This window comes from Falco rusticolus, chromosome W (assembly GCF_015220075.1).
Source record: "Falco rusticolus isolate bFalRus1 chromosome W, bFalRus1.pri, whole genome shotgun sequence".
Taxonomy (NCBI): Eukaryota; Metazoa; Chordata; class Aves; order Falconiformes; family Falconidae; genus Falco; species Falco rusticolus.
Genome location: NC_051209.1, coordinates 7,054,897 through 7,076,895, shown reverse-complemented (window position 1 = coordinate 7,076,895; position 21,999 = coordinate 7,054,897). Strand labels below are relative to the sequence as shown.

The window sequence follows — 21,999 nt, the reverse complement described above, 5'->3', positions numbered from 1 at the left end:
TAGAACTGACTCTGAACGTGCAGCTCTGCCATGCAAGGGCTTTGCAATGTGCTATAACCTTGCCAAAATAGGTACACAGGGTAACACAGGCCCTGATTTTTCTGCGCTGTTCTCACTCAGCTCACTCCCTCTCCTGCCTATTGTGTTCTTATTTTTAAAGCAGATATTTCGGGGCCAAACTATGCTAGTACTATGTGCCAGTTATCAGCAGTGTAGTGCAAACTTTATTACCGTTTTCCACATGAACAGCAACGTGCAGTACTAGGAGCATCTCTCCCAGCCTCAAGTGCTCTGCAATGGAGACATGAGATTAGTTTCAAGCTGGGGTAAAGAGTTACTCTCCTGTAGTAGTATATACAAGCCTATAGCAGAAATTGTTATAACTGTGCTGCTGCACTGTATGAGCTCACAGAAGGTACTCCAGTCCTAGGATTGTTGTGTGGAAGTGCTTCAGGAAAAGCTGCGCTTTACTACGAAATCCTGCAGGGTATTTTTTTGCAGCAGCAGTGATTGGGTTAGTGGTGGCTGGACAAGCCCCTGCAGCCGCATTGCTTGGGCCTCGCAGTGCTCGGATGCTGAGGAGCGTCCCGGTTTGAAACACAACGCCACGGGCCAACTGCCTTATGGTGAGTTTTGAGACCCAGGAGGTGGATTGCAGGGAAAAGATGGAATAACTCGAGCTAGCAAAGCTGTGGAAAGAATCCCTTTAAGTGGCCTCCCCTGAGGGTTCGGCGGGGCGGTAGGTAACTGGTTACAGCTGCCCTGGGCCCCGGCTCGGGCCAGGCGCACCTTGGAGGAGGGTGCTAACACCTGCAGGCTGGGAGCACCTGAAGGCCCGTGCAGCCGGTGGCAGGGCACGGGCTGGGGCTTGGGACTCCCCCTTAGAGCCAAGGCGCTGCTCGGGAGGAAGGCTGGAAGGTGGCTGGCCTGAGGGGCAGGCAGGGAAGGGGGGTCCACCCTGAGACCTCTTCTTCCTCCCGGCCTGCCAGGGCCTGGGCCGGCCCCGCTCCGTCCCGCCCTCCCCGTGGGAGGGCTCCCCTCAGCGCCCGGCGGGTTGGGCCGGCGGCGAGGGCTTCCTTCAGCAGTAGCCGGCCGCTGCCGGCCCCGGGGCGAGCGCCCACATCCGTGCGCCGGCCCCGGTAGCGACGCCTCCGTCTGAGCCCAGCCCCGGCGCCGGGCTCCTGCAGAGGGAGGTGCTCTGCGCCGCGCTCCGTCCTCCCACCGCCGTCGGCAGCAAGCAGAGAGCAGGCGGCGCGGCGCTCCCGGGAGCAGGTCCCTGCCGGGGGAACTGGGCCGGCCGCCGGTACCGCGGCCCGGCAGGGCCAGGCCCGCCGCGGCCCTAGGGCTCGGGGCTGCAGGGGGGGAAATGGAGGCCGGTTTCGGGGCGCTCGGGGATCGCGTGGTGACGGGGAGCCTGGGGCCGGCGGGCGGGGGTCCCGTCCCGACATGTGGCCGCTGTCGCGACTGTGTGCCCCTCGTGACAGCGCGCTGGGGCGGGGGGCTCCGGGCTGGATCAGTGCCCCGCTGTGAGGCGGCAGGGTGGTGAACGCGGAGCCCTGGCCGCGGGCTGGGGGGGCAGCGCCAGCAGCCGGTGAGGGACGTGTGTCAACGAGCGATGCATGGGGAGCCTAACAGGGGTCGTAGCGCGGCGCTAATTCCATAATTCCATAATATCCAACGATAGTTACCCGGGAATAGCTCCTCCGTGAGCAGGCAGGGGTTCACAGCGTAGCATCTGCCGTCGTGCCTTAATTCGGGTGGAGGAATGAGATAAGAATATGATATGAAGTATATAAAGAGATCAGCTGAGACAGGAGGAGAGCGTGCTTTTTCATTTAAAAAAAAAAAGGAGAAAAAGAAAGCTGGTTTAGAAATAACATGAACAGTATTGTCACGTTGATGTGTGGTTAATACTCTTTTATACCTAATAGATCAGATTATGATGGAGAGGCATCTTTCGTGCATTTATACGGACTTTCCAGGGATCATGGAAACGGATTTGGTCCTTAAGTCTGTAGTGGAGCACAACTTCTGCAGAGTTTAACTGAAGCGTCTTTGCGAGTAGCTGTGGCAGGAGGAGAAAGGCAGGTACACAGAGTAGCAGAGAAATACTTTGCCTCTTCTGAAGTCTATTATAAAAAGTTATTTTCAAGTAGCTCTGTGCCCTGTGGGCCGTAGGCCAAAAAAAAAATAAATTGCCAAAGGTAAAATTAATTGCATACTTGCAGGCATATTGGGGAAAAAAGGCCTGAGTCTTGGAGTTATGCTAATTCACACCAGCAGAGAGAGTGTGACTCCTCTTTCAGTTCTTTAATCAGACTTTGAGTCAAAGGAGAAACAGTTTTCCCATGCTGAAAAACTCTTCTCAACAAATCTGGTGGGTTTTGGCTGTGTGTGAAGTTCTCAAGATGGGGTGTTACAAGTAAATGCGCAAGAAGGCACTGTTGGCAGTTTTGCACACAGCGTTGGAAAGCTCGGTTAAAACATGGTGCTAGGGAAGTTTGAACAGCTGCAGAGAAAAGCGACAGCTCTCATGGTGTGGTTCTTGTTTTTTGCCTTCAAAGAAACAGCAATATATTGCAGCCTGCTAAAATGTGTGAACTGGGGAGTAGCAACATGCTCCCTTAGAGTGTGCCTAGAAACTGCTAAGGCTGACATATCACAACCTGGTCGTTACTGAAATACATGCTGTCATGTGTAAAGCTGGTACAATAGCATCTCGAAAAAATATACTGCCCTTGAGAGCATGTCACAAAATACAGTTGTATGCTGCTTACCTGTGTGTCTGCAGGCCCTGCCTGCTGAAAGTCTGAATTTGCATTTGCAAGAACTGGATAGCTTTGGGTTTTGGGTTTTTTTGGGTGGTGGTTGTTGTTTTTGTTCTTTTCCTGGGAGAAGCTGTTCTTTTCTCACTGCTCATGCATTGCAGCCTCAATTTTCCAAGCTGATTTTCCTGTTAGCATGGAGCAGGTATTTGGCTTCAGAACTGCTGCATAGGTGACTATATGTTGTGCTGGTTCCCACGAAAGCGTTGGTTTTGCTCTTTCTTTCATTGAGAAACAAACCAGCCCAGAGTAATTCAGCAGCAAGTCTGTGTTTTGCATTTTGCATGTTGAAATGTGACATGGGGAAGCAACATGGTCAGTAGCATAATGCAGCAGGTCTGGGTTCCGTTAGGGTGGCATTAGGAAACAAGTTTGAGCCTGGCAATTGGTCCTTTCCCCCTGTCACCCCCAGGTGTGGTTGCTGGCTTGGGCACAGGTGCTCGTGTCCGGCAGCTGAGATAAAGCGTGACCCGGTGCCTGCAGCTGAGTACTCCCTGCTGTGATAGTTCCTGTGCTGCGTTCTAGTTAATGCAGCGTTATGAAACGGCTAGACAGCATGGAAATAGGCAGTTTCTGTGATCAAAACCACAGCAGGTTTGTCAGGCAATGGATAATTCTCTGAAATGACTGACAGAAAGCGTAACATGTAATCTTGAAATTTTGTATCAGGAAAGGAGCTTTAAGGTCTACCTTTCCTTTTGAATCTTGAGAAACTGGCTAATTCCCCTAGGTTAGAGTGGTAAAACTCATTGCTAATCTTGCTTGTGGCAACTCCTAATTCACTCCTCATTCTTGCCCTCAAAACCTTTCATTTGCTTGTCTGCCCCTAAAACCCTGTGTCCCCTCCTGGCGTGGGACAGGCAGGGCTGACATTACCAGGGTGGGGCAGGTATGGCTGTCTCGAGAGAGAGGAGAACCAGCTACTGTGAGAACTTCGGAGATGGTGTTTCTGGTGTCTGCCTGCCATGTCTTCATGTGAGCAGAAGGCCACTGGTGCAGGGAGGAGGAGCACACCCTGGGAAGCTTGCCGGCAGCGGTATGGGCATGGGCATAAGTGATATCCCAGGAGGAGCATCATGGGGAGTTAAGAGAGGCATGAGAAGACCTCTCTCCTCTCCAGTACAGCCTCAGCTGGAAGAGAGAAATAACTGTTCTCTCTCCAGCTTTAAGGGGTTAAAACTTCTGGGATAACTAATTTGTGCCTGAGCAGTACAATAGACTTTAATTCTAAAGCCTTTCATGAAATAATCAGATTGCTTCAGTGTTCGCGTAAGTTTGTCTGCTGTAGAAAGAAGAAATGATTTACTGTTTTGAAATAAGTGATTTAAATGTATAATAGCTGTTAGCTTGTTAGAACTAATGACTTTCTATGTCGAGGAGCCTTCTTTACAATTGGCAGTCCTTAAAGAGCCATGATAAATGGGATCAGATGACTTGATAAGCCAAACCATTTTGATCACTGTTGTAAATTTTTATTTAAACAGAATGGTGTAGGGAGTGGAAATCTGCCTTGCTGTGTGGAGGGAGGTGTAGCTGCTATCATAGCTAACGATTATTGCAGAGATTGTTTAAAGGGACACTCCAGGTGTTAGAGCTTTCCGAAGCAATATGGAGCAAAAGGCATTAATTTTCAGTTCTGCCAAAGATTTCTTTACCTGTCTTGACAGCAAAAGGGAAACTGCTTTGAGAATTGCAGAGGGGCTTTGGATGAAGCACAAACAAATGTATTTACCAGTATAGTACAGTACTCCCTGGGGTCAGGTGTGAGCTGAGTATGCAAACAGCAGGGCCAGTCTCTTGCCCTTTAGGGTTTGAGAGAACTGTGTAAAGCTGCACTTCAGCTATGGAAAAGCTTTCTAGGTGAGCCCCTGCACAGGGCTGGGATACAGCAAAATGAGTTTGCCACCCTGATGGAGGTTTGGTATTAAAGAAACTGAAAAATTAGCCTAAAGATTTGGGAAAAGCAGTGATGTGTAGAAATACAGACCTGTCAAGGGTGCAGCCAGCTTAAACTACTGTAATAGGAGCTTTGCTTTTTAATCATTGTAAAATGTAAAATTATGTACTCCTTAGTTTGGGAATGGACAAACTCCCTGACAGGTGTGGGTATGGCTGTTTCCCTTTTTTTTTTTTTTATTTTTATTTCCCCTTTACTAGACATAGAGCCCATCATCTGTAGGCAGCACAAGATAGAAATTCTCCTAGTCTTAATCATGATTCAGACTTTCCATTAGATACTTCCTTATGAAGATGTTCCAAAAGACAAATTTGGGTTGATTGGGGGATCTGTTAGTGCGCTAATGATGGCCCCTGGCTGACTGTGGTCAGCCCTGTGTTCCTCTGCTGCTTCCAAAGATATTTTTGGTAACAAAATTGGGCTGTATTGGCCGGCCTTTGGGCTGACTAACTGTAAACCAGCGTAACTGGTTAGTGGAACAATGCTGTTTCAAACCGTTGGAGGACGGCCCCAACTACCAGGACAGGCTTTCTAAGCTGTGGAGTTGACTTTCCTCCCTCCACCCCCTTGCTCTTTACTCTGTTGGTAACTGTTCATTGCCCATATTGATTCGTGTATGCAGGAAGAAGGGTAGTGTTATAAAAAAACATGAGTAGCTGGCAAATGTTCAGGTCTTTTAGATGGAATCATCCACTTTGGAGTCTTCATCAGCATATCAGGGTTCCTAAATTTAAATAGAGATCTGCAGAAAAACAGTGTGGTAGTCGTGTGCTTGGTGGCTAAGGCTGGGCTTTGTCAAAGGAGTTTTACAAAGGAATTATGATGATTTTTGGATTCAGAACATGAATTTGATAAGATCAGGGAGAGATGAAGTATGGATAATGATACCATGCTTCTGCAGTTAAAAGGGAAGTCTAGCCCACTTCATGTCTATGAGCTAACGTAGTTATCTGAAAAGTTTTCATATATTTTTTTTTTTCCTGACACACAGACAGATAAGTAACATAATGAATGGTAAGCTTCACTTGCATTCAAAAGAGCAGGAGAGACTTGGAGGGTTTGAACAGCAAGTCAGCAGGGAGCTACTTGGCGTCTCTCCTGGAATCCGCAGCATGTTGGGCTGTCGGTGGGGTGGGAAGCGACCCTGCACTTGTGGCAGGAATCCCGATACCTCCCTTCTCTCCTGTTTAACCAGGAGTACTTCCCTATGTACAGCCAATCCTCCTACAACTTTTGGACTCCCTCAAAGGGAGTTACATAGTTTATATGTATTTGATGAGATTTTTTTTCAGTGAGCCACTGGAACTTCCTCATGCTGGCTTTCTTTCTTCTTAAATACGTTCCTTGAAATGCTATTAATGACAGTGCTTGTTTTCCTTTTTGAAGTGTGAATGAAAGGTAGGAGTATTTGCCATCTGGGTTAATTTACAGGATTCTGCTGCCTTTTGCAAAATCCATTTCGGGCCTGTATATTTTGCAGGTATTTTGTAAATTATCATTATTTTCTGGTCAATAACATGGTTATATTTGCGTAGTCAATCAAGTGTGATAGACTGGATGATGTGCTAAATACAGACCTGCTGTGGCATGGTCAACACACAACTAATTTCCAAACTTACCAAGCAGGTTTTTGAAATGGTGAAATAGAGGAAAATGTGCATGGTCACTTGTGTTATAACTTGCCTTGTACTAGGTGTTTGACCCAGAGGAAAAAAGCACCGGTGAAGTGTCATGATAACAGCTTCTGGTAACGGTTGGGTGCGGCCCTGGCCGTTTCCTTTTCGTATTGCTTGTATTTTTCATATTGATTAGTACTGACAATGGCTGAATTACTCTTCTGCCTTGCCTACACAAATGTAAATATATATGCTGTGTGTGTATGTAGTGAGAGAGTTTAGGCAGCAACACTACATCAGCTGGAACGGAAGGGCTCCAGTGCTGCTTTTCCCTCCAAGTACAACTTGCTTTAGGTAACAGAGCACACCATGTGAGAAGAGGATGCCAAAAGGTGTGGATATGTGGATAGAAAACACGGATGGATGTGGGTCATTGAGAGTGTGCTGCTTGGTTTATTCTGAATAATACCAGTGGGATGTACGGCAATGTGAGTGAGTTCTTAGGAAATGCCTGGTGTTTACCCATCTATTTAGAAAGTGGCGTTTGGAGATGTTACTGTTTTTTCTGGTGTGAACGCTCACTGCGGGCTTCTCGTGAGTTGAAGGAGAATTTAAAGTGGAAGTTTGATGGCTCCTTTGCAGGACACAGTCCTAATGAACTCGCCTTCCTACCTGTGGAGTTACGTTCAGCCTGTGTTCAAATGAGTGAAAACCGAAAATCTGTGTATTTGAAGAACTTCTAAAATGCAGTCTGTTCTGTATATATTTCTTTCCCTATTAAAAAAGATATCCTGGCTTACTAAAAGAGAGTAGTATGTGGCTGTGGCTTGCCAAGAGTCTTTTACATACTGAAGCTGTCTGTACTCAAATGCCATTAGATGTCCATGCCAGAAAGCATCCATCTGGTCCTCTGGGTGTTTCCACTGTAAGGAAGAAAATGAGGAAAGATAATTTCTTTCACACCAATGCCACATTTGTTACATATTGTTGCTCACAGCTCCTATACGGAAATTCTTGTGTATGCCTGATTTTGAGCAGAGAAGCCAGCTTTAATTTCATCTCAATGTAGCTCCGGTGAGTTGTTTGGTTTTCGAGGGAAAAGAATGTTTGGATCATTGTGGGCCATTTATTTGGCAGCTGTGAGACTCTGCTTTTTCAACAGATGATTGCAGGCAAATTGCAGTGTGGTGGTGGGATGACTGGATGGAATTTTATCTTACCTTTCCTACATCCTGTCTTTCTCCCCCATGGGAAGGACTTGTGAGGCTACTTTCTGATAATACACTCTTCAGTTTAATCCCCTCTCTGTTCCACTTTGCATTGCAGATGGTCCTGTGTGTTCCCTTTGCTAGGGAAGAAGTGTCTAACATGACTGTGTTAACAAGTTTGATGTTAATAATCTGTCGATGTGGGATTCTCTCTTGGGTGCTGCATTGGCGAGACGTGTCCCACAGCAAGAGAATAACAGGTTGTGGGGTTTTGAGGGTGACGGGGAACTAGTTTAGTTCCTCACTGTACTAGTTGTGGCTATGGTAAATGCCAGTCACAATCTTGAGGATGAAAGAAAAGGAAATTTTCTGGTGTTCCTGCAGAAGACCAGGGGAGGCTTTCTGTTCATGCTGCAGAGCTTTGTCTTTTTAGTCAAAGGACGTAGCTGAAGAGCTTCAAAGACCAGCCGCATCCAGGTCAATCTTGGGATGTCTTCCTGCTACAACCTGTGTGATTTCTTTAGGAGGAGAGACAGAGGGAGAAATAATGCATTTCAGACCTCTCTTTACGTGGTGACTCTGATTTCCAGCAGGAACCTGCTGCGGTTGGTGGCTTTTCATTTCCGAGAAGCAACTCTAACAGGAAACTTAGCAGGCAGCCTGTCCTCCCACAGATCAGCTTTGCCTAGCTCTCTGCTCCTTTCTTCGTTGGAAGTCTCCATGCAGCTCTTTGTTTATCAGAAAGTTAATGATATGTCTGTGGAATACTTGGGATGAGAATGCGTCGTCTTGGTGGTGCTGTGCTAAACTTGGTCAATGCCCACCTGTCTCTCGGGCCCTTTCCAAAGTATTTTTCAACCATAAGTTGGTATTGGGGTCATCTCTCTGCATGCCACATGTTGATGGTAAATGTTCTTCTCACCTGTGTTGAGTTTCTGACCTTGAAGAGATCCAGGCATTGGGATCTCTGGAGTGAAAGGATGGTGCCACAGTCATTCTGGGCAATCCTGTGGGCCATCTTCATGCAGTCCAGTACCTTTGCCTGTGCTTAGGCATGTCCTCCCATGGCCTGGGGCATGATGACTTATGCTACACTGCAAAGAAAGTTGAACAGAATCAGTTTGTAGTTTTTTAGTGTTATTTGGTCTATTAGGCTGTTGCTGGACTCTTGGAACAGAATTGTGGTTTATTTGCATATCAAATTTGTGTCGGCCAACAATATTTCTAGGGACCAGAGGCTGTCAAAAGGAGAACTGGTGGAGGTCTTGGTGGCGCTGGAGGAGTCAGACTCTGGCCTTGTTGTAGTAGAATCAGAGGGGAGCAGCAAGTCTCCCAACGCCTGCTGCGGTGGGGAGTGCAGAGCTTGCTGGTGGAGCCTTCCCCTAGTCTGTTCGGGGTTTGCCGAGTTGGGTAAGGGATGGTTGCTACGTCTGTGTGTTGAGCCTTTGCTAGAGTCACCCCTGAGCTGGCCCTCAGGACAGCACTGGGTTTGGTGTTACTGTTTCAGTGTTTTAAAAAAGCAGCTTGGGCGAATAGTAACAGCGCAGATTTATTTTGCTGCAGAGGGAGCGAATCTCTCGCTGACCAGCTGCTGGTACAGTACCTGCGCTGTGATATCCTGTGTTTTCTAGAGCTGCTGCTGTTGGTACAAGGTTTTTGTTTGTTGGACTTTTAACTAGTAGTGTGTCAAGGGAAATAAAATCTTCTTTTCTGGAGCTGACTTTTCCCGTTAGCTACTTCTGTAATTATTGAACTCCTTTCAACAACTCATTAATGAGGAAATGTGTTATCAGAAAATGTAGTAGACAGTCTTATTTAATTAGGAAAGTCTTTTAAAATTTAAAAATCTGCAAAGTTTGGAATCTAGAAGTTTTAAAATTTTTCAGTCTTTTCCAATTCTGAGAGGCTAAAAGTATGACTAATGGGCCGTGTTTTTAGGTGAGGTTCATCGGAATTTTAGCCTGCTTCATTTGTTTTTACTGTGCATGTGGACATCTTGAGATGAAAAAGCATTTCTGAATTGAAACCATTTTTCTGCGGTTTATTCCCAGCCAAAAGAAATTTGTTTCAAAAGCAACTTAGAGTTCAATGAATTGTCTTTCTCCCTGTTTTTAAGGAACACACTATGAATGGAAGAAGAAAACCTGACTTACAACTTTTCTCCTCTGTAGCCTCTGTGTGCTGGGGTGGGTCTCCTGGAGCACCTAGCTCCAGGAGTTCAGCGTTTCATCAGAGAGAGCTGCTGACCCGTGCCAAGGCCGCTCTGTCAGGCGGAGGGGTGATGGATGGATGTGCAAAGGGCTGGCACCCTCCTGGCCCCTCTTTGGAGGTGCTGTGGGCATGCCGAGCCGGGTGCGGTGGGCTGCAGTGTGTTTGCTCTGTGCCTCCCGAGGAGGAGATTTTCCTCTCCCTGTAGGCTGTAGCTGAATGTCTTAAAGTTGGGTTGGTTTATATGAAGCCGTATTTCTCTACCGAGAAAATATTCTCGGGGGTATCTGCTGACAAGTACCAGATTTTAAATGATCTCTTGCACTGTAGTTAGAGAACATTAAATAGGGATGGAACAAAAAAATCAATCAAGAAACAAGATGCTGCTTCTGATCTAGATGAGAATCTTGTCTGCCAAGAAAGCAGTTGAGTGTTTTTTAAATCGGGCTCAGTCTAGATGCACAGACTGGAAGAACAGTGTCAGAAGGTTACATTTATCATCTTGTGGCTGTTGGCCACGTTGGCAGAGTGGGTTGGGAGGGACGGTCAGGAGGGCTCTTTGCATTTTTGTAAAGCTTAATCAGTGAGGTGGTATTAGAGAGACGGCACGAACTTCAGAATTGGAGGGTGAGATTGCATTGGGTTTGGTCTGTGTGGGCGCTTGCAGGTTGCTGAGCCCTGCGGGACGACTGGCCGGGAGGACCTCGCTGTTGTGGCTGCTCCGCCTGCTCCGCCTGCTGGCGGTCTGTGGTGGGGACGCAGTCATGGCAAAATGAGTCACCGCTGCTGGTATTACAACTTCAAGTCCGTTTAGATGCTCTCAGGACGGTGAGGACTTGGAAGTTAAGGTTCCAGGCACAGGGGTGTTTTTTCAATGTCGTCATGGAAATCGGCACTTGAGTTGCCTTGGTTTAGCTTTTGCCTTATAGCCCAGAGGTATTTCTTTTCAGCAGCTCAATATATAAAGCCATTTAGAATTAGAGTTGAATAAAGTATATTGCAATTTTAATAAAAGATGTCTGGTTAATAATCTCTTAATAGAAAATTCTGAAGTGTTTTTTCAGATTTTTGCTAGAAGAAATTCTCTTGAAATAGTCTCTTTTCTGTAAGAACACCAAACCTCCTCCACTGAAGAGTTTTGCTTTGTTTCAGGTATGGTGTATGATTTTTATACTCTACTGTACGTACTGTTCAAGTTAACATTTGTCATGAAACAAGATGAAACATTCAGAATTTTCAAATTCAATTGATTGTAGACATGTTTAAAAGTGCACTTAGTTGTTTATCTAAGAATAATTAGTAATTTTAACTCTCTTGTTCTAAATGAAATTAAAATCTTAATGCTCTGATTTCCTGTGGAACAAGAACTTTGTTTGCTGTACTACAGCGATTTGGAAGTGGTAAACCAGTGATGGCAGCGTGCTGGGGGTGGATCGGTCTGGTCCGTCAAGCTGTCCCCGCACCTAGGTTTTTGTGCTCCTCCTATCTCCATCGTTGGTCAAGGAGAGGAAAACTGGTGGCTTCAGCTTAAAATCTGAAGGAATAAAATCCCTTTATCCAACCGATGACTGTTTGACTTTCCTACACGGTACAGAGAATGAGAGCGAAGTTGGAGTCACCTTGTGGAAGAGGCCGATTCCCAGGCTGCCTTCCCGGGTGGCAGGGCTACTGCCTTGGCTAGCGCCAGGCTGGGAAAGGCTGCAACACGTCTGCAGCCCATGGTGCAAGCGGGCAGGAATTTCTGGAAAAGCAGCCAGTGCCGGGGAATAGGAGTGCCAGCTGCCTTCTCGTGACAGCTTTACAAAAATAGGTTTTTAATCATCCTGGTCTGATGTATATTTTGCTCAGCATTTACAGGTCTGGTAAATTCTAATTATTCTGCTTTGCACGTTTGCACAGCGAGGAGATGCTGAACTTCAGCTGGCAGAGAACATGGATTTTTGGGATAGCGTTTAATCCCAAATTAATACATTGTATTACCGGTCAAACATCTGGGGGGGAGCCATCTCCCAAGATACCTTTCTTTTTCAGATTTATTGAAGGAAATGTCTAAAGAACAGTTACTGCATTGATCAGAAATACTTTTATTTTGATTATTCCTCAGACTTCTGGGGAGAAATTACTTTTGCTCAGTGGAGCCTTGTGGTAAACTTGGGATATCCTGGAATGGATTAAAAGCCTTGAATGAATTTCTGTGAAGCTGCCATGTTGGTGTTCTGCCCTTCCACTGCCTGGCGCAGACCAAAAGCAGTGCAAGGCAGAGCAGTGCTGCCAGATCAGGGGCCTTTTTCTCTAGATTCGTTAAAACCTTTATCATCAGAAAATTAATTTCTCAAAAGCTTGGCCTGCCTCTCTGGGTGGCTCTATATCTGTCAAAGGTCATATCTCATACAATGAAACTGCTCAGTACGCAGCCAGCTTTTTTATCCTTAAAGCTGTTGAAACGCAGGATAATCAGAACGGGCTTAGTTCACTATTTTAGTCAAAGCAGGTCAGTATTTGATAATTTAAATGCTGAGAAAGGTAGGTTTTATTCTGATGGAAATTATGGTCTTGTACTGAAACAAGCAGTGGTTTTATAAATGGGGTATGGCCCAGGGCCTCCTGCTCTCATACCACAGTAATTAGTCTCGGCATAGAGAGCCGAATGGGACGGCTGTTCATCCATGCTAAGGATTAGCAAGATGTTTGGAAAAAAGCAAAGGCTTAAATTATGTTGAGATCAAGGTAGGTGAGGATGTAAAGTAGGTGGTGTTTCATATGATTCCGGTTTTCTCATCATCAGGGCATTTCGTACATGTGAATAAACACTTTGGAGGTCTATTTCTTACATAGGTCCCCTTGCCTTCTGTACAGCTTCGTAGCAAATACAAACAAATTAACTACATTAATGGGAGCTTTGGGTTTAGGGTAATACAACACTCCCCTTGAGCTTGAAATAATAAAAAACCTGCTGGGGGAGGGAAGCAGTGCAGTTGGAGAAAGGCTGTGTTCCTCTGGGTGAAGGCTTGACCAGGCTGGCAGGTAGTTTGATGAAGGTGCTCTGCTCGAGCCGGGTGTCCATGACTTGGTTCTTGAAGGAGGTTGGGCTAGCAGATGATGTGTCCTCCTTCTGATGGAGGATGAGCATTTCTGTTGGTGGGAGCCCAAGTGACCCCTAAACACAGGTGCTTAGTTGTGTTGGCCAAGCGAGAAAAGACCAAAGTAGAAGAAAACTCTGGAAAGCTGTCCCTCCTTGGTACCTGGCTTTCCCTCCCAAATATGTTGTGTCACTTGACTCAGCAGATTGGCAGAAGCTGGGAACTGCCATGTGGGGTCATGAAACCCCCACGGAAATAATTTGTGCAATGCGCTTTGTTCCAGGAGCTCCTGCCTGAGCTGTGACACAGCCCAGATAAGTAGGATAAATATTTCCTTCTTTCTGCAAATTTTCGTTACTTTCTGATGCGTATATTTGTTTTACAAGTGCTTAATGAGGGAGGCTGCGCTGCTCTTGGTCACTGCTAGATACAGAAAAGAGCCTGGAAGCGCTGTCGAGGCATGTAAGCAGCAGCTTAACTGAGGCACGGAGCTGAACCCAGGCAGTGGGCTTGCCATCTGCTTTTCTTTCTTCTTCACTCCAATTAATCTGCAGGGTTTGATGAGGGGGTGGGTTTAGTTGTGTGCTTCACAGAACAAGGCAGCTGTGGGTTCGTCTGGTTGTACTGGAGAGGAAGCTGCATTGGAGCTCTTTCCTTTTATTAACTGTGGCCCTGGGATAATTGCTTACTCTGCTTTTTTTAATTAGTTCTCTTAGGGGGAAAAATTATTTCTTTCAGGATAGAGATATGTAGCCCTGATAATGTCATGTAGTACCGGTTAGAGCTTGAGCCCTGAGAGCAGTCCTTGCCATATCTGAGTTTCATTTTCACTCCTGTTTCTGCACTACTTCAAACTCATAATAAAATACTTAGAAGGATTTAGCCCTAGGTTTCATAGCTCTGTTCAATATAGCTCTTACTGTCATCCTCAGAACAAAAATAATTTTTTTTGTCTGAAACTGTATCATTGAGTTTCAATTTTATTTATTTAGGAAATTGAAAGTGTAAGTTGTATTGTCTCCTGGCACCTGAACTGAAATGGAGAGTTTCACTGCTGCATTGCATTAGCCTTTTTCAAAATACACTAACACAACTTTCAACTCTGACCGCAGACAGCAGTGTTTCAAGGAACAAAAATAGAACCAAAGCAAAACCAAGCAGAAGGGCGAGGGGTTGTTATCATTAAATAATTTTTTTTCCTCTTCCTTTTCCATAGGTTCCTAAAAATTAGCACTATGACTGATGAAGACTATGATTATCTGATCAAACTCCTGGCCCTCGGAGACTCTGGGGTTGGAAAAACAACGTTCCTGTACAGATACACTGATAACAAATTTAATCCAAAATTCATCACAACAGTAGGGATAGATTTTCGGGAAAAACAAGTGGTAAGTTGTCTCATACAAATGATGGCACTTTCTTTTTTTCTTTATTCATTTCTGCTGAGAACAAATTTTACATAGCTGTGTGTTGCCTCTCTTACTGTGGGGTATAGCATGTGTTGATAATGCTTTTCCTTGTCTAGTTTTTGGCTTAAACAAGTCATAATCAGGAACTGGATAAAGGGGAAAAATGCCATTATCCTTATTCTCATGTTGGATTGTAAAATGGTTTATTGCATGTTGGTATAAAAGGATCGTTCCAAGAGCAAGTTTCCATAGTGCTAGTGAATGAGGTGTGTTTGTGACTAGAACTAACTCTAGTCCCCAAACTCATTATTTAAGTAGAAAAGATGGAAACTTACAGAAGCACAGAAGTTTCAACCTGCTTCCAGGTCACGCAGTAAATTAGCAAAGGCACAAGAAGCAGTTCCACCAGCGGGACCACGCTACTTCTCCGAGTCTCTGCCAGCAGCAAGGCTGGAGGCTGAGTGTTCCCAGCCTGTGATCAGGAGTCCTCATAGGTTAGGATCCATGGATCCTAACACCTGCTTAATGCAGTGTGTACGAGTCCCTTCTGCCATGCTGTTGTTTATTGATGTTAGAGAGAAGATGAGTCTTCTGCAGTGTTGGTCAGATAGTTTTTGTGGCTATGAGCACAGTTGCTTTGTTTTAATTTAATGCGACTAGTGTATCTGGTCATAGATCCTGACACCAGCTAAATACAGGGAACAAATTCAGCTTCCTTGATTAGTAAAACCGTAATAAATACAAGATATTAGACCCTAGACAATTATTTTAGTAATTTTCTTTAATAAAAAGTGTAAATACTTGCCCAGTTCAAAGATGGAGACCTCTTTAAATTTGCTTCTTTTTAATTTAAATGAAATACTTCTAAGAATTTTGCACAAAACATCCTTGGAAGTGTTGACAGTGCAGAGATGAATAAGCTGGCAGAAGAACTGCTGCTTGTGGAGAACTTTTCAGCAAGGAAAGAGGGGAGCACCTGGTGAGCTATTCCTTGTACCCAAGAACTTGAGTGCTGACAAAAATGTGTTCATTTTCAAAAAAAACTTTAAGTGCTTCTCAGCCCTGCAACAGGTTAATGTAAGAACTAAAAATCATTTACAATATTTATTATTAATTAGTATGAAAACATTGCCCAGTTTTGAAGCAGCTGAGTGAGAACACATGCCTTGGCAATATGAAGCAAATTGTTCATGTATTGTCATTTTACATGCTTTTTTAAGCTCCTGCTATTTCACTGGAATACTGTGAAAAGATGGGCATCACTCCCCCATTCACCTTCATCTTCCCTGGCAACTTTTTCATGACGGCTGGTGGTGGTGGCTGCTGCTGTGAGTTCAGTTTTGCCACAGTGACAGGGATGTGCAGGCCCTGCCTGGGAGATGGGGGTGTTCAGGGGTCTCCTGAATAAAGAACCAATGGATCTGGATTATGGCTTAAATTACTCATAATCAATGCTATGCAAATTGAGGTCAGTTAAGTGGGGGCCAGGCCAGGTTCAGGCTGCGGTGGAACCTGGCTCCTTCTCTGCTCTGTGGGATTGCAGTGATGTAGTAAGAGAAAAATATTAAAAACACAGTTTTATTGCAAGGCAATGTCTGCACATGCAAATTACAAGAACAGCCTTTCCCTGGCTGGTCAGATGCTCGTTAATGTGTTTTGAACATGGGTGCTGCATTGCTTCCAGAGGGCTGAACTTTTCTGCTAAAGGTCACAGACAGATTTCTTCCATCATTTTTCCTTACTGTACGTTTTAGGGTAAGACAGTTTGTAAGTGTGGGAGAAACTACATCTTAGATGAAATTATCAGCTTTGAAATGTCTTGAAGGTTTATCTAATAAATTGTCTTCTACGAAAGAGATCCCAAAGGTTAAATATGTTTCTTCTTTTGTGTAAAATTCATATTAAAAAAGGACCCTGTGAGTTTCCTTGTTTGTCATGCTAAACATTACAGGAACATGCTCCAGCAAACTAGTTTGATTCACAGACATGGTGCGGTTGATCCGTTGGTCTTTTTCTGATTTTCAGACGAGGTACCTGTCAGAAAGGAAAGGCAGGCACGTTCCACTCAGAAGCTCCCTGTTGAAATGACAGCGGTTTAAATAACTCCACGGGATCGCAGAATAGTCTAGCCTGGAATGGACCTTCAGAAGGCATCTAGTCCAACCCCCAATTAATATTAATTTGGTTGTGCAGGAGAACTGCATGCTGTATTTTACAGCACAAGGAGGGCAGGTGAGGAAGGGTTCCACTTCCTCGGGTAACATCAGTGCAGCCTCTGGGTACAGACATGTCCACAGGGTCCCTGTGCACTTGATCTAAATGTAAGGGCAGTATCTGCCTGCTTTTAAATTTGCTGAGAGTCTGCTAAACTACCTCAGATAACAAAACCAGCTCATACTCATTTTATTCCTCTGTATTTTACTGCAACAGCTAATTTACACACTGTTGCTCTTTAATAAAGAATTGAGCCCTAGCGAAAGGTCACAGTGATTTCTTTAAGCACCATGAGTTTGCAGTTGCAGTTAGTAAGGAAGTCATTAATGTCCAACAGAAGTTAATGAATAAAGAATAGCTTTTTATAATAGTGGCTAATCCTGTCAGCCAGCTGTAAATTTTCTAAGAACAGCAATGAAACAGAACAGAGACAGCTTGCTCAGCACAGTGCTATGCCAAGTTTTAAAGATCTGGTATCTAATTTGAACTACTACATATGGCCTTTAAAGAGAAGCTTTCATAGATGTTTCATGTGGCTCCTGGGTTTTTAAATATTATTATAAGCAGCCCTCTGAAATCGCTTTTAGAGGTAAGAGCTTTTACTGAAGGACTGAACTTTTACTCCTTATTGCTTTGCACAAAAGCAATGGTCTCAGTCTGTGACCCAGGCGCTGGATTTCGGTGTGAGCTGTATGGCTGTACTGATTTGACTCTCTCGTTAGGTATACAACAGCAGAGGACCAAATGGATCTCCAGGAAAAGCCTTCAAAGTGCATCTCCAGCTTTGGGACACAGCCGGTCAGGAAAGGTAACAGAGTTCAGCTCATTGAAAAGCAGTTCTGCGTTAGTTATGTTTCTGGGTAAACCATTCATCCATTCAGGTGAAAAATCTCAAAAATCCTTGTGTATCAGGACAACGAAAATATTTTCCAGAAATAAAGTTTTTCTGACACTGCTTTGATGCAGTGATCAGGGAATCTTAGAAAATAGAACTGGGGGAACTGGAGGTGGTCTGCTCCCTGCCTCAGCAGCATGCTGCCTCATTCCTAGCACACATGGGTTGTTGGGTCAGTGGTTACCCCTTCTTGTTTTGTACCGGCTTTTGGCTTTATAATATATAGATGATCTTTCAGGTCCCTTTCAATCCAAACCATTCTATGATTCTTACCTCCTCTGGAAGATACTACCTAAGTGTCCTGTTCTCGTATTTCAGATCTTTTCTGTTAGGTTGGATGGTAGGGTGTATTTGAGAAAGGTGCTGATAGGGGCTGCGTTAGCCCACATGTGGCCTTCAGGCTGAGGGAAGTGGTTATTCCCCTTCACGCAGCACTTCTGAGGCCACATCTGGAGTACAGTTCCTATTTGCGGAACCCCCCCAGTGTGGGATACTTTGTACTGGTAAACTGGAGTCCCGTGGAGTCCCATTAGAACAGGTCAGGAGAATGATCCAGTGAGGGCTGAGGAGGCTAAGCTCGTTCAGCCTGAAGACTAAGGGGAGGCTAATTGCCATCTTCATCTACCCAGTGGGGAGAAGACAGAGCCGGACTCCTCAGGCTCGCAGCTAAAGGGCGCGAGTCGGTGGTCACAAGCCGCAGCAAGGATATTCCAGCTAGGTAGGACACAAGTGTTGGCCGCGGGAGCGGTTAAACCCTGGAGCAGGTCACTCCCAGAGGCTGTGCAGTCTGTTTTCTCACAGGTGGCCACAACTCAGGTGGACATAGTCATGAGCAGCCTGATGCCTTCCTTAAGTCCTCTCCATGCCCTGGGCTTCTCAGAATTTTCTATGATGAGCAAACTTTCTGTTCTATCCTCCACCAGGCTGGTTTCAGCCTCTCTTACCACCAGCACGCGAGCAGGATGGAGAGTTCTAGTTCAAGTCTTAGCAGTGCTGAGCAGTGTGGAAGAATTGCTTCTTATCTTTTATGGTTTTAGTTGTGTTTGTCTTCTTTGCAGCAGCATACCATAGCTGATAGGTATTAAGTTCAGGACTGATCAGAATTCTCCTTTGCAAAAAGATTCTTTTATCTAACCAGATTTTGTGTCTTCTACATGACAGTTGTTTGTTCTTTCCAACGATATTCTTGACTTGTCACCATTAAATTTAATTCAGTTATTTTTTTTAAAGGGAGAAGTGTGTGTACTGCTTGCTTAAGCTTCCCCTGGCTAGTTATGTACGCTGGTTTGGGCTATCATAAAGTGATTGCCTTTGGTATGACTGCTGATTTCATCTGTCAACAAGGGAAGAAAATGCGACTCAATGCCTATTTGCTGTGTAATAGTGACCAAAGAGCAGAGGGCTGAAGCATTTAGTGGGGAGGAAAGAAAGTAGCAATGAGGCAGATTTCAGGTTTCCAGAGTAAGCAGTGCAAATACTATGCAGGAGGGGTTGCTGCTGGATGAAAAGCAGAAGCAAGTGGAAATTTTGTGTCTGAATCATCAAACACCATTTGTGTATACCCCTCTGCAAAAGATTAAATGTTTTGAGGCTCTTCTTTTCAGGAAAAAGAAAAAAAAAAAAAAAAAAAAACACCCTAGAAGCAGTGTCGGGTATCTGACATGTTTCCGTGGAGAGCGTTTTGGGTTTTTTTTATTTTCATGGATGTGTGGCAGAAAATATCATTTACTGTTTCTGGTTGGTGCGAGATGATGTAGTACTGTTTTGTGATGTGATGGATCCCTGTGATACAGAAAGCACCAGAGTGCCATTGCACTGCTTTCCAGTGCTGTCTGAACGCTTTAATATTATTTGGGCTTTCTTCACATTTCTGATTTGAACAGGCTTGTGACCTTTTGGTGACAGACAGAGTTGCATTTCATGGTTTTTAATTCTGTCCAGCTCCATAGCTTTGCTGGAAGCCTGTAAACAATGTCCCTGGTGAAGGAACACTTGCACAGTCTGCTTACAGAGTGCGTTCGTGTCTAGACCTCTGCAAGGAAAGGTTACCTTTTCCTTTTAGCTGAGCTTCCCAGCAGATAGTCACATCAAACAATCAAAGGCATGTAAACAGCCACCTACTCTTCATTTGTTTAATACTGACTAGACTGAGTAGTACACATCCATCGATTAAGTGTGTGCAATGTCGGCAGGTGAATCCATTTCTATCACTGTGATTTGTGATACACCAAGTGCTTGAGTGTCTTTTTTTAAATTTTTTTTTATTTTATTTTAACCAACCCTTCTCTCTGTGTCTCTCTCTGTTAAATCAGGCAGAATTTGAACTAATAGATTAGTCACTGACAGTGTTTATATTCTCACGTATAAGCTTCCTCTGGTAAATTACTAACACACCAATTAATAAATGTTGACTGGTGTGATGCTTTGTAGCTAAAATGAAAGTCAAGAATTATTTTGTTTTTGCTTTCCTTCCAAGGGAATGTATGTCCACTAAATCTTGCAGACTCTTCAGATTTCAAGATAATTTTTTTAATACAATTTTTGAACAAGCAGTTCAGTAAAGCTTGACTTTATCTCCTTTTTTCTTTACTCGGGTCAGGGTTGCCAGAAAAGTGCTTGCTTTGGAGATCACTTTGTATTGATAGAGCTGTGTTGCCTTTTTTTTTTTTTTCTTCTCCCTTCAGGTTTCGAAGTCTCACCACAGCGTTTTTCAGAGATGCTATGGGCTTTTTACTAATGTTTGATCTCACCAGTCAACAGAGCTTCTTAAATGTCAGAAACTGGATGAGTAAGTAGAACCTTACAGCTTGCATTTATTGGTTGACTTGAAGCATTGTTGTGTATTTTAGGCTTTCAGGCTTTCTGTGTGTCATTGTTTGCGAGCTGGAAAATGCTCAGAGAAAATAGTTTTGTCTAGTGCAACCATAAGTGGGTATTCACAGCCTGTAATTTGGGGTGAAAGCTTCATCAAATTGGAAAGATGCACACTTTTTTCTTTTTCCCTTTTTCTTTTTTTGCACAATAGATGGGTTTGGGCATATTCTTGATGATAATCTTGTTTGGATTTGGTAAATTTGAATAAATCTGTTGCCTCTTGAAAGTTAATGGCATTCAACACTTCATATTTTATACCCCATATTTTAGATGATACACAGGAGCTTGGAAACTGTAATCTGGATATTGCTGTCAATCTTTATAGTGTGTTTTCTGTTTGTAAAGCAGAATGTGATTCCTTCCTGTCTGCTTTGAGGTTTAAATTAAAATTAATATCGTGCTTTGAGGATGTGGTTTGAAAGCACATAGTCTTTGCTGTTGTTGGGATTTTTTCAGACAACAGCTACACTAATAACGAAACAAAGGTTAAATTCTTAGTTGTTTTTAATTGAGGGTATTTAGAGTGCTGGAAGGACAGAGGCCAGTACATTTCCAGCTGGCAATTTTCCAGCAAACAAGCTGAAGTGGGGGTAATGTGTGAATCCAGATAGCTTTGTGAAAACAGCTCCATCTTCCTCAGAGATTCCTTCCTCCCACTAAACAACCCCTGTCATCACAATCTCCTACTGCTTACCAAGCTGAGGCTCTGTAATTTCTTCTGTGTATACTGCATCTTTTCAAGTCAGTATCCTCAGGATTGAGGCAAGTGTAAGTAAATGGCTTTGTACATTCACTTACGGGGGGTGAGGCTGTGGACAGTGCTTGTGCCTGGATCTTCAAATGGACAAAACTGCATTTAAATCATTGTGTATATCCAGGAGAAAGAACATGCTTGAGGATTTTGTCCTAAACTTCTGAAGGACTGCATTTGCAGATGATGTGGGTGCTTGTTTGTCCTTCCACGGTGTCCTTATGAGTCTTGCAGAATAAAAGTTCTGGCTGGTGGAGGTTCTCCTCTTCTAAAGCAGTGTTTTTCGTGCACTCATTGCAGTTGAGTCTTGTTGTATGTTGGTAAAATAAATCCTGGAAATAATTTTTAGTACCATTTGTACTTCCTATTTTGAAAAACTCCCCCTAGTAAGTAAACGTACGATAAGGAAATGTGTTTGGCATGAAGTGGTTGGCTGATTAGTCTAGGATATTTTGAGGTGGGGGCAAGAAAGATATTTTGAATTATTTTGTCAACAGTCTCGGTCTCTAAGGTGCTTCCAGCATTCTTTTAACTCCTGTTTATTTTTGCTTCTAGGTCAGCTGCAAGCCAATGCATATTGTGAGAATCCAGATATAGTCTTAATTGGTAATAAAGCTGATTTGTCAGACCAAAGGGAGGTAAACGAAAGGCAAGCAAAAGATTTAGCAGACAAATATGGGTAAGCAAAAGATGACAGAAGCTAAATTCTGTAACTGTTGTAAGTGTAGCTGATGACTGGTTAGAGATACTTGCAAGTATACTTAGAAACTCGTGTAAGATCTTTAGGCATTACAGTATCACATACACCTACAGTGATATCCAGCTTGTCACCCTTTCAGATCGACCTGTTCGAATAGGAAAGAGATGGAATGAAACACGCTGTTCTAGAAATTTGGCCAAAATATTACAACATAAGAAATAAGGGTGAAATGAAACAGTCTCACTAGAAAGCTACATTCCTG

The 21,999-nt window shown here is 44.1% G+C and overlaps 1 protein-coding gene across 1 annotated transcript in view; it reads left to right on the top strand.

Annotated features, from left to right (window-relative positions):
* Positions 1 to 1,113: 1,113 nt before the first annotated feature.
* The window catches only part of LOC119140885 (ras-related protein Rab-27B-like), a 29,956-nt gene continuing 9,070 nt past the window's right edge, over positions 1,114 to 21,999 (top strand). Inside the window, exons 1-5 of the mRNA XM_037372550.1 lie at positions 1,114 to 1,272; positions 14,111 to 14,282; positions 17,240 to 17,325; positions 20,097 to 20,200; positions 21,593 to 21,716. Coding sequence (XP_037228447.1) covers positions 14,130 to 14,282; positions 17,240 to 17,325; positions 20,097 to 20,200; positions 21,593 to 21,716 — 467 coding nt within the window. The 5' untranslated portion in view covers positions 1,114 to 1,272; positions 14,111 to 14,129. The remainder of the gene's footprint in view (positions 1,273 to 14,110; positions 14,283 to 17,239; positions 17,326 to 20,096; positions 20,201 to 21,592; positions 21,717 to 21,999) is intronic.